Source organism: Oratosquilla oratoria, chromosome 9 (assembly GCF_046742065.1).
Source record: "Oratosquilla oratoria isolate Oo_2021 chromosome 9, ASM4674206v1, whole genome shotgun sequence".
NCBI classification, from domain to species: Eukaryota; Metazoa; Arthropoda; class Malacostraca; order Stomatopoda; family Squillidae; genus Oratosquilla; species Oratosquilla oratoria.
The window spans coordinates 39159410-39176821 of NC_134785.1; the positions used below are offsets into that span (position 1 = coordinate 39159410).

The 17412-nt window shown below is 41.5% G+C and overlaps 1 protein-coding gene across 1 annotated transcript; it reads left to right on the forward strand.

Moving 5' to 3' along the window:
- Positions 1-12974: 12974 nt before the first annotated feature.
- On the forward strand, positions 12975-13475 carry LOC143028044 (uncharacterized). The gene has a single exon (XM_076189686.1). The coding sequence runs from the start codon at positions 12975-12977 to the stop codon at positions 13473-13475; it is 501 nt and encodes a 166-aa protein (XP_076045801.1).
- The last annotated feature ends 3937 nt before the right edge of the window (positions 13476-17412 follow it).

Sequence of the window (17412 nt, forward strand, 5' to 3'; positions counted from 1 at the left end):
ATAAGAGTGGTGATAAGAGACAAACATTCCAATTGGGATGAAGTGATTAGTGGAGTTCCACAAGGAACAATTTTGGCCCCAATAATGCTTGCTATATATATTAATGATATGGATGAAGGAATTGAAAGTTATATAAGCTTCTTCACAGACGATGCAAAAAAAAATTAAAAAGTGAGCACCGAAGAAGATTGTGAGTCGCTGCAGAGTGATCTCAATAAAGTATGGGAACGGAGTAGAAAGTGGGAGATGGAATTCAACATTAAGAGGTGTAGTATAATGGAACTTGGAAGAAGAAAAAAAAAGAATAGTGGCATCATATACATTGGGAGAGGAAGAAAAAAAAAAGTGGAAAAAGAGAAGATGGGGAGAAAAATCCCTTAAAGTTACATCAAAATATCATTCATACATAGCCATTCTTCACTCATCCCAATCACCTGCCTTCTCTCTTACTTGCTCAAAAGACACCCTTTTGCTCTAAACCCCTTTTACCCCATCCATCCATCTCATCATCAGTTATCCCCTGAAATTTACTCATCCACTTCTACCTTCCACATATCTTTTGCTAATCTTTCTTCACTTGTTCTTTCCATGTGGCCATGGAAACTACTTGAGGTGGATGTTTGAGATCCTGTCTGGACCCTCAGCTTTGGAGTTTTTCAGTTTCTTAATGGTACCTTCAGTGTCTTTACTGTGGAAAGGTGGGGTAGCTTTGGAATTTTACAGTTTCTTAATGGCACCTTCAATGTCTTTACTGTGGAAAGGTGAGGGAGGCTTCACTGTCTGTTTTGATTTTATACATTTCATTAATTCTTTGGAAAATATCCTCAGTAAAGACACAGAGGGTACCATTAAGAAACTAAATAACTCGAAAGCTGCAGGTCCAGACAGGATCTCAAAGACCTTGGCTAAAATGCTATAAAAGACTTCATTGATATTTCTAACTACTCCTGGCTTATCATCCCTAACATCTAGAAGAAAGCACAAGTAATAACAATCTTGAAACAAAACAAATCACTGAAGGACTTTGCACCAATCTCACTTCTATCCACCACATTCACACTGATGAAAAGGTTAATCGCACCAAAAATCAAATCATAAATACCTTCCTCCCCCAATCAATGTGGATTCAAGGACAACTCTACCAGCAACAACACTACCAGAGAGCAACGACAAAGTTGGCACCAGCTCTTTCCAAACCATATGAACAAAGATTATCCAAATTGGAATTACCAACACTGGAGCAGAGAAGAGAAAGAGGAGATCTACTGACTATCTACAGAATCACGAAAGGAATGGAAATCCTTGATAGGAAAAATTTACTAAAATGGGGCAATAGAAAAACAAGAGGACACAAAAAGAAACTCTAATAGGATAACTATAGAGGAGATCTGGAAAAAAAAATAGCTTCCCACACAGCGTGTTGGATACCTGGAATAATTCAGATAAAGAAACAGTGCGTGCAAACACTATTCAAGATTTAAAGAAAAAACTTGATGCTGAAAGATACAAGGACGGGTCACCACGAGCATGGCTCCCTTCCCGTATAATAAAACTAGGTAAATACACAACAAGTCATTCGTTCATCATAGTGACAACACGCATAAATTGGTGTTCCTGAGAAATACATTAATAATGGAATTTCTTAACAGTGCTACAATTATAGAATACCTAGGGTGTAATATAAGGGAAGGGGAGTGCTTGTGGATACCTGAAATGGTTAAATCATAATGTAAAAAGTGTGAAATTGAAGCAAAATGGAAGAAAATGTTGGCGAGTCAGAGAAACCCCAAGGTGGCCCTTCGTTGCATTCAAATATAAACAGATACCCAGAGCTGACTACCGGTGCAAGAGCAAAACAAAATATAAATCTAGATTTCAGATCACCAGGAGGTACCAGAAGGTTTCTATTTGACAATGGTGATGAAAATAGTTTTTCTGTATTCAATGGGTACGAAAGAAGACTGATAGAATTACAAGATATATAGAGAGACATGAAAAATATGAACGATTCATGGAAGCAAGTAACAATCGATCTATGGAAGATGAATAAAGACTTAAACAAGGAAGTGGCTGACTTAAAAAAGTAAACACTTTAATAAAAGATAATTGCACCAAAAATGAAATGACCAAGTTGAAAGGTGAAAACGAGAGGTTGAAAAATAATGAAAATACAAATAACGAGACCAAGGAAAGAGGTAGATGAACAAATTAAAATAATGACCATGGAAGTGGGAAAAAGCATAGGAGAAAATGAATTGCAGCACCTCAGAAATGATTGGAAAAAAAAGACAAAGAAGATATGGTAGTTTGCAAAGAAATAGTTCATCAACAGATGCAGAAGGGTGAAGATGCAGTCATTAGGGTAATTAAAGAAAAAGAAAATATAGTAAGAGATACAGTAGACAAAAAAAAAAGTATAGTAATTTATGGTCTAAAGGAAAAACATAACCAAAATTGGTTCCTGAGAGAAAAGAGGACAAAGAGTTGGCAAAAAGTGTTCTAAAAGTAATACAAGACAATGAGCAAGAAATAGATAAGGAAGTAGAGGAAGTTCACAGAATGGGTATGTAGAAGGAAAAAGTTCACTACTAAAGATCAAATTGAGGTCACAAATGGCAGTGGAGGAAATCTTAGCAAGGACAGGAAAATCAGCAAGAAGCAAACACTATAGAATATATGGACATAAAGAGACATGAATGACAAGGAAAGAGAAAGAATTAGGACATTAAGAAAGGAAGCTAAAGAAAAAAATAAGAAGAGAACAGAGACCAAGATAACACAGTTCTATTGGAGAGGGTTAGATACGAGACTGAGAAAATGGGATATTCAAGGTGGAGAGAGAGAAAATCAGAACGAGATGGAGGGAATAGAAAGTTAAAATTGGCTTATACTAACAAACTTATTGCTCTTAGGATTGAATGAACTTGACAATTACCTGTCAGAAGCAAAACCAGATGAACGGGAATTGTGGAGACAAAATTAAGGGTCCTCTAGTACCAAACAGTGTTGGATATGGGTTATAATCACTGGCTTAGAAATAGGGAGGAGAAACATGGTGGAGTCATGTTCCTGGTTAAGAAAAACTTAAATGTGACAAAAATTATATATGAAGAGAAAGGGTAGAGATGATCACAATAAGAGAAGACAATGACATGAAAAGTAGAAAGTTTGCAGTGATTTATCTGCCCCCAAAAAGGGGGTCTTGGAGAGAGACTACTTCAAAATGTTAGATACAAAATCTTCATTAAATGAGATGCTGAAGGATGGGAGTAACGCAGTACTCATGGATGATTTAACTGGAAAGAAATATATTGGGAAAAGATGACAGTGAAAGGTGGAAAGGATCAATGGGAAAATGTATTACTTGGTATGTCTATAGAACATACAATGACACAATGGGTAAAGGAAAAAATTTAATTTAGACATAATGAAGAACCATCAAGACTAGATTTATTATTTACATCAGAACCTGAAATAGTAGACAAAATTGAATAAAAGACATCAATTGTGAAGTGACCACATAATACTCGAGTTAGAATTAAAGGGGGGAATATATAAAGAGAAATTAGAAACACAGAAAAGGAAGACTGATGTATAGTAAAACGGACTTTGAGAAACTTGGGAATTTTTTTCTCAAAGTGAGCTGAGAAAATTTCTACAAAGAAGAAACACAAGTGGAAGAAAAATGGATGATTCTGATGAAAATATATAAAGAAGGAGTGGATAAATATGTCCCAAAGCAAAAACAATAAAAGGTGTACATTAAGTGCTGGTTTAATTGAAGGTGCACCAAAGCGAAAGATAGAAGAGACATTACTTGGAAGAGATGGAGAAAAAGAAAGTGGCAATTATATGTTAATCAAAGAATACACAGGGAAGAAAAATGCAACTATGAGAAAGACATAATAGAAAATGTAAGGATCAGCCAAAGCTATTCTATAGATATGTAAATAGGAAACTAAAAAACAAACAGGAAATAGTGACGCTACGCCAAGGGAATACAGAATACACAAAAAAAATACCGAAATGGCTGAAGTCATGTGCAAACCCTTCAAGTCAGTTTTCACTAGAGAAAAAATACAACATCGGGATGAAAGAAGAGAAATGAAATCACCCCTCCCCCCCCATGCAAGAATTAATGGTAACACAGAAAGAAATAATGGATCAAATAATGAACCTTGATGTCAGGAAATTGCATGGCCTGGATGGAATAGCAAAATGGATATTAAAAGAATGTAAGGAAGAACTAGCAGACAAAATATAGAACATAATGAGTTGCTCGCTCAAAGATGGAAAAATGCCAGAAGGCTGGAAAAATGCTGATATACCAATTTATAAAGGAGGAAATAAGGAAGACCCAACAAATTACAGTTTTCCCTTACAAGCACAGTAGCTAAAATCTGTGAAAATTTATAAAAAGTAGATGGATAAAACATCTGGATGAGAACAATATCCTAAATCTGAGACAATTCGGATTTAGACAGGGATGATCATGTACCACTAATAGATCTGTTTTTACTCTACTAGATATGATACAAGGAAGGGACTCATGGGCCGAATACACTTTCTTAGATCTACAAAAAGCTTTTTATAAAGTCCCTCACTAAAAACTATTAAGAAAACTGGAAACCATAGGAGGGATACAAGATAAACTATTGAAATGGATGGAGGACTTTTTGCATAGAAGAAAAAATGAGGGTAGTGCTCAGAGATAAGACTTCTACTTGGGAAAAGGTAATTAGTGGATTTCCACAAGGATCAGTGTTGACTCCAATAATGTTTGCTATCTATGTGAATGACATGGATGAGGGTGTGGAATGATACATGAGCTTCTTTGCAGATGATGCAAAGTTGTTAAAGAAAGTGAGTACTGAAACGGACTGTGACTCACTACAGAGAAATATGAACAGGGTTTGGGAATAGAGTTACAAGTGGGAAGTGAAATTCAACAATAAAAAATAATGCATAATGGAATTTGAAAAGGCTAAAACAAGGATATCAGGTCAATATAAAATTGGTGAAAAAGAAATAAAGAAAGTGGGATCTGAAAAAGACCTGGGAGTGATCATCACAAAAGATATGACCCCTGACAAACATATAAACAAAATTGTCAGCGAAATCTATAACTTGCTAAGATCAATAAGAGTGGCTTATACTTGGATGAAGAAATGGCAAAGAAAATACTAGTTGTAATGAGACTGAAATACTTGGTGGTAAATTCCAAACTGTATTCAACAAAATACCAGGCTATATCTGTAATAGAGACAGACAAAACAAAATAACTACCAACAATCATACAACACGACATTAACACAACACATAACAGACAAAACAAAATAAATACCAACAATCATACAAAACAGCATTAACACAACACATAACACAAAACAAAACAACATAAAAGAAACACTCACGCTCTAACAGTAGGAAACAGTTTGGTATGCAGAACCTAGATCGACTGTGCCGCCACTGCAAATAATGATACATAGTGTTGCCAAATGTGAAAACAATAGTGCTAATCAGTGTTGCCAACAACTAATTATCATCGCATCCTTCCCTCCTAGAGAAATTCAACATTAACAAATCAAATGATTTCCAGATAGATGTCTTCAAACAAATCATGTTTAATCCCACCCACAACAATCTGATTGAGAGGATTAGGAGAGGAACAGAGGGAGTAATTGGTGAGGAACAGTGTGGATTTAGGACAGATAGAGGTTGCGTAGATCAGATTTTTGTGGTAAGGCAGATATGTGAGAAAGCTATAGGAAAAGGTAAGGATGTTTTTGGGCTTTTATGGATCTGGAAAAGGCTTATGACAGGGTAAACTGGTAGGCACTGTGGGAGGTTTTGCAGATATACGGGATAGGAGGAAAGCTTTTAGGAGCTGTCAGGAGTTTTTATGAGAGTAGAGCATGTGTCAGGATTAGAAATGGAGAGAGTGAGTGGTTCGAGGTAAAGGTGGGACTTCGTCAGGGATGTGTTATGTCGCCCTGGCTGTTCAACTTATACATGAATGGGATGGTGCGAGAGGTAAATGCAAGGGTGGTGGGTCAGGGATTGGAGATGGTTAAAGAAAATGGAGAAAAGTGGGAGGTGAGCCAGTTGTTGTTTGCGGATGACACTGCGCTTGTAGCAAGATCAGTGGAAGGATTGAGTAAGTTAGTGACAGAGTTGGGAGAGTGTGTGAAAGAAAGTTGAAGATGTGGGTAAAAGTAAGGTGATGAGATCTACAAGGGGTGAAAGTGGCAGCAGACTGGAAGTGAGCATTAAAGGAGAGCGACTGGAGGAAGTAGATAGTTTTAGATACTTGGGTGTGAATGTGGTAGGAAAGGGAGGAGTTGAGGTGGAGGTAGAATGTGGAATGAGAGATGCGAGTAAATGCCTTGGTGGATTAAAAAGAGTAATGAGAAATAGACATTTGGGAATGGATGCTAAGAGGAGATTGTATGAGGGAGTGATTGTGCCACCAGCACTGTATGGGGCAGAAACATGGAACTTAAGAGAGGAAGAGAGAAGGAGTTTGAATGTATCTACCTAGTTGTATTTTACGGGACGGGAGCTATGCTCGTTGTGACCCGTTTTCGTATCTCTCCACGTCCAGTTTAGTTTTGAACTCGTGTATAGTTCTGGCATTTACTGTTTCACTGTTCAGCCCGTTCCAGACATCGATCACTCTGTGCGGGAAACTGTTCTTTTTCAGGTCTCTTCTGTAACTGTCTTTCTTTAATTTCTTTGCGTGTCCTCTTGTTTCTCTTTTGTCCCATTTTAATAGGTCATCTCTATCGAGAACTTCCATCCCTTTCATAATTCTGAAAATGGTCAACAAGTCGCCTCTTTCCCTTCTCTGCTCTAATGTTGACAGCTGTAATTTTTCCAATCTTTGTTCATATGTCAAATTTGATAGTGTGGGTGCCATCTTTGTTGCCGCTCTTTGGATTCTTTCTAATTTCCTTGTGTTTTTCTTTGTGCTAGGTGCCCACATTGATATAGCATATTCTAATTTCGGTCTTATCAATGTAACAATTAATTTCTTAACCATCTCCTCATCCATGTAGTCGAAGGCCACTTTCATTGATATTAATAAACTGTAGGTCTCTCCGAATAACTTGTTTACATGTTTGTCGAGTGTCAAGTCACTTGAGATTACTCCTATAGGTCCCTCTCTGAGTTTACTTTCTTTACTACTTTGTTTCCCATCGTATATTTTCCCGAAACTTTATTTTTGCCTTTTCCAAATTCCATTATGCTACATTTGTTGATGTTGAAATTCATCTCATATTTCCGGCTCCTTTCCCATACTTTATGCAGGTCATCTTGTAGCGATCTGCAATCTTCTGTCTTCACTCTCTCGAGTAATTTAGCATCGTCGGCAAAAAAAAAAAAAAAAAAAAATCATATAACAATTTACACCTTCGTCCATATCATCTGTGTATATGACAAACGTTAAGGGAGCCAAAACAGAGTCTTGTGGGACGCCACTTTTTACATCTTCCCATTTCGAATTTTTGTCTCTAAGTGCCACTCATTTTTCTCCCAGTTAATTAAGAAGTCCTTCATCCATTCCAACAGTTTGCCTTGAATTCCTATTTTTTCAATTTTGCTTATTAATTTTTTGTGTGGTACCTTCTCAAATGCTTTCTCCAAATCCAGGAAGGCGCAGTCTGCCCATCTATCTCTTTCTTGTATTATTTCAATTAGTCTCGAGTAAAAGCAGATTAGATTTGTGGTGCACGATCTTCCATTTCTAAAACCAAATTGTTTGGGGTTTATTATTTTGTTTTCTTCCATATGTTTGGTCCATCTGCTCCTGATGTTCTTTTCGCATATTTTTGCTACTGTGCTTGTGCGGGACACCGGTCTAAAGTTTGTAGGAGATTACTCCTATAGGTCCCTGTTTCCTCCTTTGTGTATTGGTACTATGTTTGCATCTTTCCAATCTTGCGGTACCTTTCCCTCTTTTAATGAGTCTATTATCTTGTGTATTTTATCTGTCAGTTCGTCTATACACTCTTTCAATATCCAATTTGCAATTTCATCTGGTCCATGCGATTTTGTGACATCTAGGCTTTTTATTTGGTCTCGTATTTCCCTATGTGTTATTTCTATTTCCTTCATCATGGATGAACTTTCCCATTGTTCATCCTCCCAGGGTTGAGAGCTCTCAATTGTAAAGAGATCTGAAATGTCTGATCATAACTTCTGCCATCTCTGTGTCGTCTGTGTACTCTTTATCTCCTTCACGCAATTTAACTATATCATGCTTGTCTTTTAGTTTGTCATTTACATATCTGTAAAAGAGTTTCGGTTGATCCTTACATTTGTCTATGATATCCCTTTCAGCTTTTTTTTTTCCTGCGTATGTTTACATATTCGTTTCTATTTTTTTTTTATATGTTTGCTATTTGGATGTTTTTCTATCTTCCATTTTTTCCACTCTTTATCTCTCTTGGCTTTAGCCTCACTACATCTTTTGTTAAACCAACGTTTTATATAAATCTCTTTTTGTTTCTTTTAGGTACATATTTGTTGACTCCCTCTTTATAATTTTCTTTAAATATGTTCCATTTGTCTTCCATGTTTGTTTCCTCTTTTGAGAACCTATCCCAATTTGCATTTTGGAAGAATTTCCTTAGCTTTACAAAGTCCATTTTGTTGTACATAAATCTTCCTTCTCTATGTTTATCATTTCTGTCTATATTGTTTTGTTCTTTTAATTCAAACTCTATTAGTATATGGTCACTCTTTCCAATTGGTACTCCATTCTATTTACAATGTCTGGTTCAGAAGTTAATATTAGGTCTAGTTTTGATGGTTCCTCATTATTCCTATATCTAGTATTTTCCTTAACCCATTGTGTTAGAGTATATTCAATGGTCATATCTAGTCCTTTCAATTTTGTCTCTACTATGCCCATGATGTCAGGTTTCTAGTCGTTAAATTTGTTTATCCCCGAGATCAAATCGTCAATATTTGTGTATGCCACTTTTATTTTCGTGTTTTCTTTTCTTTTTTGGTTTAGGTTTCCATTTTCTTGATATACTATTTTTTAGTCTCAAATCCAGCACTCAAAAAAAAAAAAAAAAAAAAAAAAAATAATAATAATAATAATAATAATAATAAATAAATAAAATAGTTTTTTCCGACTGTTCTCTTTTCATTCCTATCATTTGCTTCAATTCTAAGCGCTTTGTTTTTCTCTTTTTCTTCATCATTCATTTCCTTTTGTATTATCTTATTTTTCGCTATTTGCCAGTTTAACCACTTTTGATAATACTTCCTCTGCCATCATTTGTGTGCTTAGTTTTATTTGTAAAGGTCTATGATGTTTATCTTTAGAGTATTTGCCTATCCTGTGAATTTCATTGATTTCTTTAACTACGTCTTGATCTTCATCCTGTATTTCTTTCAGAATTTCTTTGACTAGTTCCTTCTCCTCCTTTTCTTTTTGGTATCTATACATATCATATTTTTCTTGTATGCCATGGACGACAATGCACTTTTCTTTGTCAACTGTGTCTCTCACCAGGTTTTCCTTTTTTTTATTACTTTTATAACTGTTTCCTTTGTATTTTCTTCCATCTGTTCTTTTAATATTTTTCTAAAAGATATTTCTGCTACTTTACTGGTCACTGCTTTCAACTGTTCTTTAACTTCCTTTTTTAGTTTGTCATTTTTATTTCTATCCTCATTTTTCAAATTTTCATTTTCTCTCTTTGGACTATTTCACTTTTTAGGTCATTCAATTCTTTTATGGTTTGTTCATTGCTTTTTCGTAGTGTAATCAGTTCTTTGTGCACAGCTCGGTAATCGAATTTCAAGTCAATAATTTCTTCCATCAGTTCGCTTACTTCCCGATTTCTTAGCGCACTACTGTACCTGCTTTCTCTGTCTATATCAAGATTTCTTCCTATGTGTTTGAGATGAGGTGTCTTGAGAAGTATGATGGGAGTTACTAGGCTGGATAGAGTGAGAAATGAGGAGGTGAGGAGGAGAATGGGAGTGGTAAGAGAGTTGGGAGATAGGGTGGATGAAAAAGTATTGGGATGGTTTGGACACATGGAAAGAATGAGTGAAGAAAAACTAGTAAAAGAGGTATAGAAGGCAGATGTGGAGAGAGTGAACATGAGGGGGCGACCTAGGATGAGATGGATGGATGGGGTGTAAGGGGCTTTGGGGGAAGAGGGAATGTCTGTTGAGAAAGGACGGGAGAGGAGAGAAGACAGGGGTGAATGGAGGAGGATTGTATATGGATGATGTGACGCATGATGTGGATTGGATGGGGGGATGGGGGTGAGGTAGTATGAGAAAAATTTGACGCAGCCTGAAGGGATTTCTCCTCGTCTTCTCCTTTTCTGCATGAGGGGACGGGGAGGGGGGTCGCTGATTTAATTAAACAGCCTTGCTGTGGATGAGCTATGTCTTGAGTCACTGCTTCTGACCCAGGGCAGTGGACAAGATGCAGAGAAGACCCGTCATCCAGGAGGTGCCAAGATAAGAGGGAGGGTAGAGGGTGGAGGGGAGTGGAGTGTAATAGGGATGGAATAGGTGGGAATGATTTTTGTGCCTTTGTTTTTTGGCTACCTCCCTTGTAAGGAGGAAAAACCTTTGGTATATATATGTGTATGTAACGATTAGGGGGCTTTGACACCCGAGTTGACCTCCAACTCAATGGGCTCAGTGGGTACATGAGAGTCATGGTTACTATGAGGTTATGCATCTTGGATTTTTAGGGAATCTGGAGTCCCCATATTGTTGTGTGCGTTCTCCTGGTGTACTGAAGTCGTCAGACTCTCAGTACTTTGAGCTAAGTCTCGGGTAGACACAGATGACTTGCTCCCATCTGGATATTTGCATACATTGGGTTCACATCAACAAGTTCCACCTGATCAGTTAATGGTTCATATTTGCTAGACCTAACATGTCGTCACAATAATACCTATCCAGGGGTCAAGAACCATGATGGTAATGTATTGTGGCGAAAGAGCATGAATGAATGTTGCATAGTGCGCCTGGATGGTTAGTATGGACGTGACGTGATTTGTAACGTGTGATTGATGCGTGATTCGGAGAGGAAGCAAGGGGTATGTAGCGAGGGTATGTGTGGGGGGACGCCAGGGGGGGTCTCGGCGTCGCCCGCCATACCCCGGATAGCAGTGCAAGCTTAGACCCGGTGTTAAACACAAGTGTTAATCCTCCTGTTCGTTAGTCAGAATAAAGTGACACTTCTGCCTTTCCCTGACCCGGACAATTGTATGTGAGCTTCTTCCATCACTCGTGATTCCAGGATCACGGCTCATGTGCCATAGAAAAGGTGAGTTAATTGCAGAGATCCGTAACAATTGGTGTCAGAAGTGGGTTGAGTTGAAGTGACAAGTGATTTGATATCGAAGTGATTAGTGACTTGATATCGAAGTGATAAGTGATTTGATAATGAAGTGATAAGTGATTTGTTAATGAAGTGATAAGTGACTCAAGTGACCATGGATGCCACCGGTGATGGTAAAGACAGAGAAACTGAGGGAAGGCAGGAGACGAGTGTGATGGCGTCGAGTGAATGTGAGGATGACACGGTGTTGTACCGGGAAGTTACAGAACACGTATCTCCTCAGTCAGTGTTGCTCTTGGCACAACGCTCAGTGGCAGAACACCAGCAACAGGTCGTGGCAGATATGCTTGCAATCCAAATGGATCAGCAAAAACAGGTCATGACTGAAGTGAAAGAGGACCTGATGGCTATTATGGGGGAGAACATGGGATCGTTAGAAACACGTGCTAACCAGTATACTGACGACGTGTACCACCGTGTGAAAGAGGAGGTTAAGGAAGAGGTAGTGGCAATGAAGGAAGAGGTGGTGGCAGTGAAGGAAGAGGTTAAGGAGATGAAAACAATAGAAGAGAGGTACCGTGAGCACATGCAGACGTGTCTTGACAGGGTATCGACACTGGAGGCGGTTTTGGTGAGACAAGAGAATGGGGAGATAGCAGCAAATCTCGATACCGTGACATGGTGCAATTTTGCTGAGCGTCGCGTAGCGGGAGCTTCGTCCCTCCCAGTTCTGCAAGCGTTGAGTACAATCACACCACCACCCTCTCCTCCTCGTAGCCTCTCGCTGCCACCGGCGTCTCTACGGCCGAGGAGCGACTGTTGCCACGTGAACCCAGAGAACGACCTCACAGAGAGACGTCTGGGTAGTCGTTCAGTTGAACTGCAACCCCGGGGGGCCTGTGGAGGTGAAGTCACGCGGTACGAGAAAGAGAGGAAGGTGATTGAATATGACGGGAAGGTGTCTTGGGACGCGTACCAGGCACAGTACGATGTGGTTGCAGCTCGTCAAAATTGGTCACAGGAAGAGAAGGCCTTTCAGCTGGTGAGTGTGCTGAAAGGGCAGGCGTTGGAAGTACTGGATCACTTAACCCCCGCTCAACTGCGATGTTACGACAGTGTGGCTGGGGCTCTCCGGCGTCGCTTCGGCAGGAGGCGGCAACCGGAGGTGTTCCGGGCTCAACTGAAGACGAGGAGGCGAGGGAAGGACGAGGCCCTTCCCTTACTAGCGCAGGACGTGGAGGCGCTAGTGAGGGGCGCTTACCCCATGGCCACGGAGGACACCGTGGATATGTTGGCCAAGGACTGCTTCGTGGACGCCCTTCACGATTGGCAGTTACAGATCCACGTTAAGCAGGCTGCGCCCAAGAACGTGCGAGAGGCTTTGGCAAGGGCAGCGGAGTTTGAAGCCTTTCTCACAAGCATCAGCCCTGCTGCTCCCCCACCTCCCAGCGACGCGTCGGGGTGAAAGCGTCGCCCGAGCCGTGCTTGAGCCAGGTGTGCGCAGGCAAGTGGCAAGGCATCCCAATCTGGTGGAAAGGTGAGCTCCAAGCCTTTCAAAGGATCGTGCTTCAACTGTGGCCAGGTAGGTCACAAAAAGCACGACTGCAAGAGGAGGGTACGGTCGCTGGAGGACGGAATGCGACCGATGTTCGAGCCCTGTCGCTGGAGTTGTGGAATACGAGGGCACAGTTCCTCTGAGTGCCGCCAGCCCAAGGGGGTGACGCCGTCGGCGGGAAACTTGAAGCAGCTGGGGGCCGGGGCACCTTCCCAGCAGAGCACTCGGGCGCCCCCAAGTCATCTAAGGTGTCGTCAGGTGGCGGCGTCCGACGCCATCAAGGTGGCGGGGAATATCAATGGACGCCAAGTGGAGATGGTAGTGGATACGGGGGCAGAGAGGACCTTCGTACGAGAGGGAGTCCTACCGGGACGTGGTGTGAAATGCGTGGGTCAGCAACTGTGCGGAGTTACAGGAGACTGTGTACCGGTGAAGGGACCGGTGTGGGTTAATCTGGCCGTAGGGAGGGTGACTGAGCGCCTGCCTGTACTTGTGGCGGAGATGGAAGATGAATGCCTGTTGGGGTTGGATTTCCTTAATCGCGTGGGGGCGTGTGTTGATCTCCAGGAGGATGTCAGCGAGAGGCTATGAAGTGCCTTTGAATACTAATGGAGAGATGGCCACGAGGGATGAGGTAAGGGAACCCAGAGGGCAGAGATCTCAGGCCGTCAAGTCACCCAGCCAAGGTAAAGCGCGGAAGGGAAGAGTGACCCTCACCTCTGCTACTACGACCTTGCACCGCACCGCATCCACCACTATCACCACCGCTAACATTAAGATGGAGACACCGAAGGAGGAGAAGAAACAGAAGGACCGACCAGAGGGCCTGCCTGAGTACTTGGTAGACTTGGCGGGGAGGAGTATCACGCAGCTGACAGATGAGCAGGAGAGTGGAGTGAAGGCATTACTTGCACAGTACCATGACGTGTTCAGCAGTGGAGACATGGACTTGGGTCGCACGTCATTGGTTCAACACAGCATCTATACTAGAGATAGTCCTCCCATCAAGCAAGCGCCTCGTCGGGTCCCACCAGCGAAGAGAGAAGAAATATAGAAGCTGGTCCGAGAGTTGGCGGCAACGGGAGTGATTGAGCGGTCAGACAGCCCGTGGTGCTCGCCGGTAGTCCTAGTGACGAAGAAGGATGGAAGTCGGAGGTTCTGCGTAGACTACCGGGCGCTGAACGCTGTCACTGTCCCTGACGCTTGCCCTCTCTCCCGCATCAACGAGACGCTAGACGATCTCAGTGGGGTCCAGTGGTTCTCCACGCTGGACTTGAAGTCAGGCTATCATCAAGCCGAGATGGCGCCTGAGGATAAAAACAAGACAGCCTTCTCGATTGGGCAAGGCCTGTGGCACTGGAACGTGATGCCCTTTGGCCTCATGAACGCCCCTGGAGTCTTTGAGCGTCTCATGGAACGTGTACTCGACGGTATGCAATGGAAGGCGGCAGTCGTCTACCTAGACGACGTGCTGGTGTTTGGAAACAGCTTCGAGGAGGAGCTGGCTAGGCTCACAGAAGTGTTCAGCCGCATGAGGAAGGCTGGCCTGAAGCTGAATCCAAAGAAGTGCACTATATTCAAGTCAGAAGTGCCGTTCTTAGGGCATGTCGTCGGCAGGGAAGGTGTGAGGACGGACTCACTCTAGGTCACCGCTGTGGAAGGATGGCCAGTCTCTCAGAATGTCTTGGAGCTGCGCAGTTTCCTGGGCTTGTGCACGTACTACCGGAGGTTTGTGGCAGGGTTCGCCACTATTGCCGCCCCACTGCACCATCTGACGAGGAAGGGAGCAGCTTTCGAGTGGAGCGAGGAGTGCCAGCAAGCTTTCGTGGCACTGAAGCGAGCGTTGGTGGAAGCGAGCCAAGAGCGTGTGGAAGCCGTGTTGTCACAGCTTCGTGATGGGAAGGAGTATGTCGTGGGTTACTACAGTGCTAAGTTTAGCAAGGCGGAAAGAAACTACTGCGTCACACGGAAGGAGTTGGCAGCGGTGATGAAAGCACTCGCCCACTTCCATCACTACCTGTATGGCACGCGCTTCACCATTCGTACGGATCACGCCGCCCTGAGATGGTTGAAGACGATGAAGGAACCGGAAGGACAGCTGGCCAGGTGGATTGGAAAACTGGAGCAGTATAACTATGAGATCGAGCACCGACCTGGCCGGGTGCATAACAACGCCGACAGCCTAAGTCGCCGTCCCTGCCCACCTGAGTGTGTGCATTGCTCACGGCGGGAGCCTGAGGTGGATGTGCGGAAAGTGACCGTCGCTCACAGCACCACCGAGGCAGACGAGAAGTGTAAGAGAGACAGTGACAGTAGTGGTAGTAGTTGTGATGATGGTGATCATAGCCCTGGTGCTGAACGTGAATATGATAGTGATAGTGACACTGAGAGTGACGAAGGTGTAACATATGAAGACTCGGAGAAAGTGAAGATGAAGTAGAGAGAGATCAGAGACCTGGTCGACTTCCCAGAAGTAGAAAGTTACCAGCGTGGTTAACGGACTATGTGATTGACATTTGATGTGTTTAAGTGTTCTGTAGATGTAATGTTTTCCTAATGAAGAAGTGATGTTTTATTTTTGATACAAAATGTTTTAAGTTCTTTTGTAAGTCTGTAGATGAAAGCTGACGGGTCGTCAAGCTTTGTAGAGGGGGATAATGTGGCGAAAGAGCATGAATGAATGTTGCATAGTGCGCCTGGATGGTTAGTATGGACGTGACGTGATTTGTAACGTGTGATTGATGCGTGATTCGGAGAGGAAGCAAGGGGTATGTAGCAAGGGTATGTGTGGGTGGACGCCAGGGGGGGGTCTCGGCATCACCCGCCACACCCCGGATAGCAGTGCAAGCTTAGACCCGGTGTTAAACACAAGTGTTAATCCTCCTGTTCGTTAGTCAGAATAAAGTGAAGAAAGTGACACTTCTGCCTTTCCCTGACCCGGACAATTGTATGTGAGCTTCCTCCATCACTCGTGATTCCAGGATCACGGCTCATGTGCCATAGAAAAGGTGAGTTAATTGCAGATCCGTAACAGTACTGTATTTACAAGACTAGAACGTCATTGAAACCTAAAGAAATGTTCATGTGGGGTCTTATTGGTTGCAGTACATAAAAGCGATCTTACTAAATGTAAAACCTCAGGAAGTACCATCTCCCAGTGTTGATTCTTCAAACAATGAGTCTCAAGTGTTAAACAAATAGCTTTCCAAATAATGCCTTTGTATCTCTCGACCTGGTCGTTACCCACTGGGTGATAAGGTGTTTAGCTTGTTGCAACCCCCTTCTGGAAAAGGTACATCTTCAGTTTTTGGGAAATGAAAGGACCTTGATCTGAATAAATAAAACTGGGCATTCCACAAGGCTAAAGATAGATTCAAGAGATTTGATCACTGTTTTTTAATGCATATTTGGACAGGGAAATGCAAAGGGAAAACGTGAATATTCATCAAAACTTTAAGTTGTATTTATTGTTTGTGGTAGAGGGCAAAGGTCCCTTGAAGTCAATATTCAGGTGTTCCATTGGCTGGGTGGCTTTAATGAGGACCCCTTTTACAGGATAATGGATTTGTGGTTTTTGTTGTGCACAGACTTAGAAGGGAAATGGTTCTTAGAGCACACAAAATACAAAAGCGGAGTGACCGCAGGATGGCAAAGACTCTCATGGATGTCAGTGAGATTCAACACAAGAGTAAAGAGAACAACAATAAGCACAAATCAAGGTATCTGGCACAACATTCTGTTTCCTAGGATAATAAATAAATAAATAATAAAATTCTTTATAGGTCACGTAAATTACATGAAATTTGTCTTGTGTGTTTTCATAAGAAATTGAGGGCAATCATGCATAGATGAGCTACTACAATCTTACAGTGGTTATCAAAATCTCATTTACACAAAAGCTAGAGAAATACAAAAAATTACCATCTCAGTTTCAAGCCTTAACAGTCTACCCTATGATATGTTTAATTTTTCCTCATTTAGGATTCTTATATTAGCTGGTACAAAGGATTTTGAAAACCTAGCTGTTCTGCTTTTCAGAGATCTCGGTCTTTTTCCTGAAGGTAACATTTGGTAACTGTCATGCAGTGGGTGTGTTGCACCAATGATAATTACATGACATCTTTGGATTGTACTCCTTTTGTATATGTCCAGCAATGAAATCTTATTTTGAACACCCAGTTTTCCACAGTTCTTTATTACTCTTGTAAGTTTATTTTTTAATTCTATGCTGCAGTTGCCATACCAACAGGTGATGGAGAATGAAATGACGGACTGTACTACAGTGGAATACAATAAATCCATGATTTTTGTGTCAATTCTATGTTTGTACAGTTTCCTTACAAAGTACATGCTGGAATTTACCTTTTTGTACACTGCCTCTGCATTACTGTTAAAACTGAACTTATAATCTATGACTCATGCCAAGATATTTGTATTCATTAACAGTATCTACAAAAGTTCCCCATTTATATTTAATGACTGTTGAGCAACTTGTGCGGTACTAAAACAAATAACCATTTACTTTGTC

Bases quoted from the DNA above. Each gene is read 5' to 3' on its own strand.
- LOC143028044 (XM_076189686.1), top strand. From the start codon at position 12,975: ATGTTCGAGCCCTGTCGCTGGAGTTGTGGAATACGAGGGCACAGTTCC.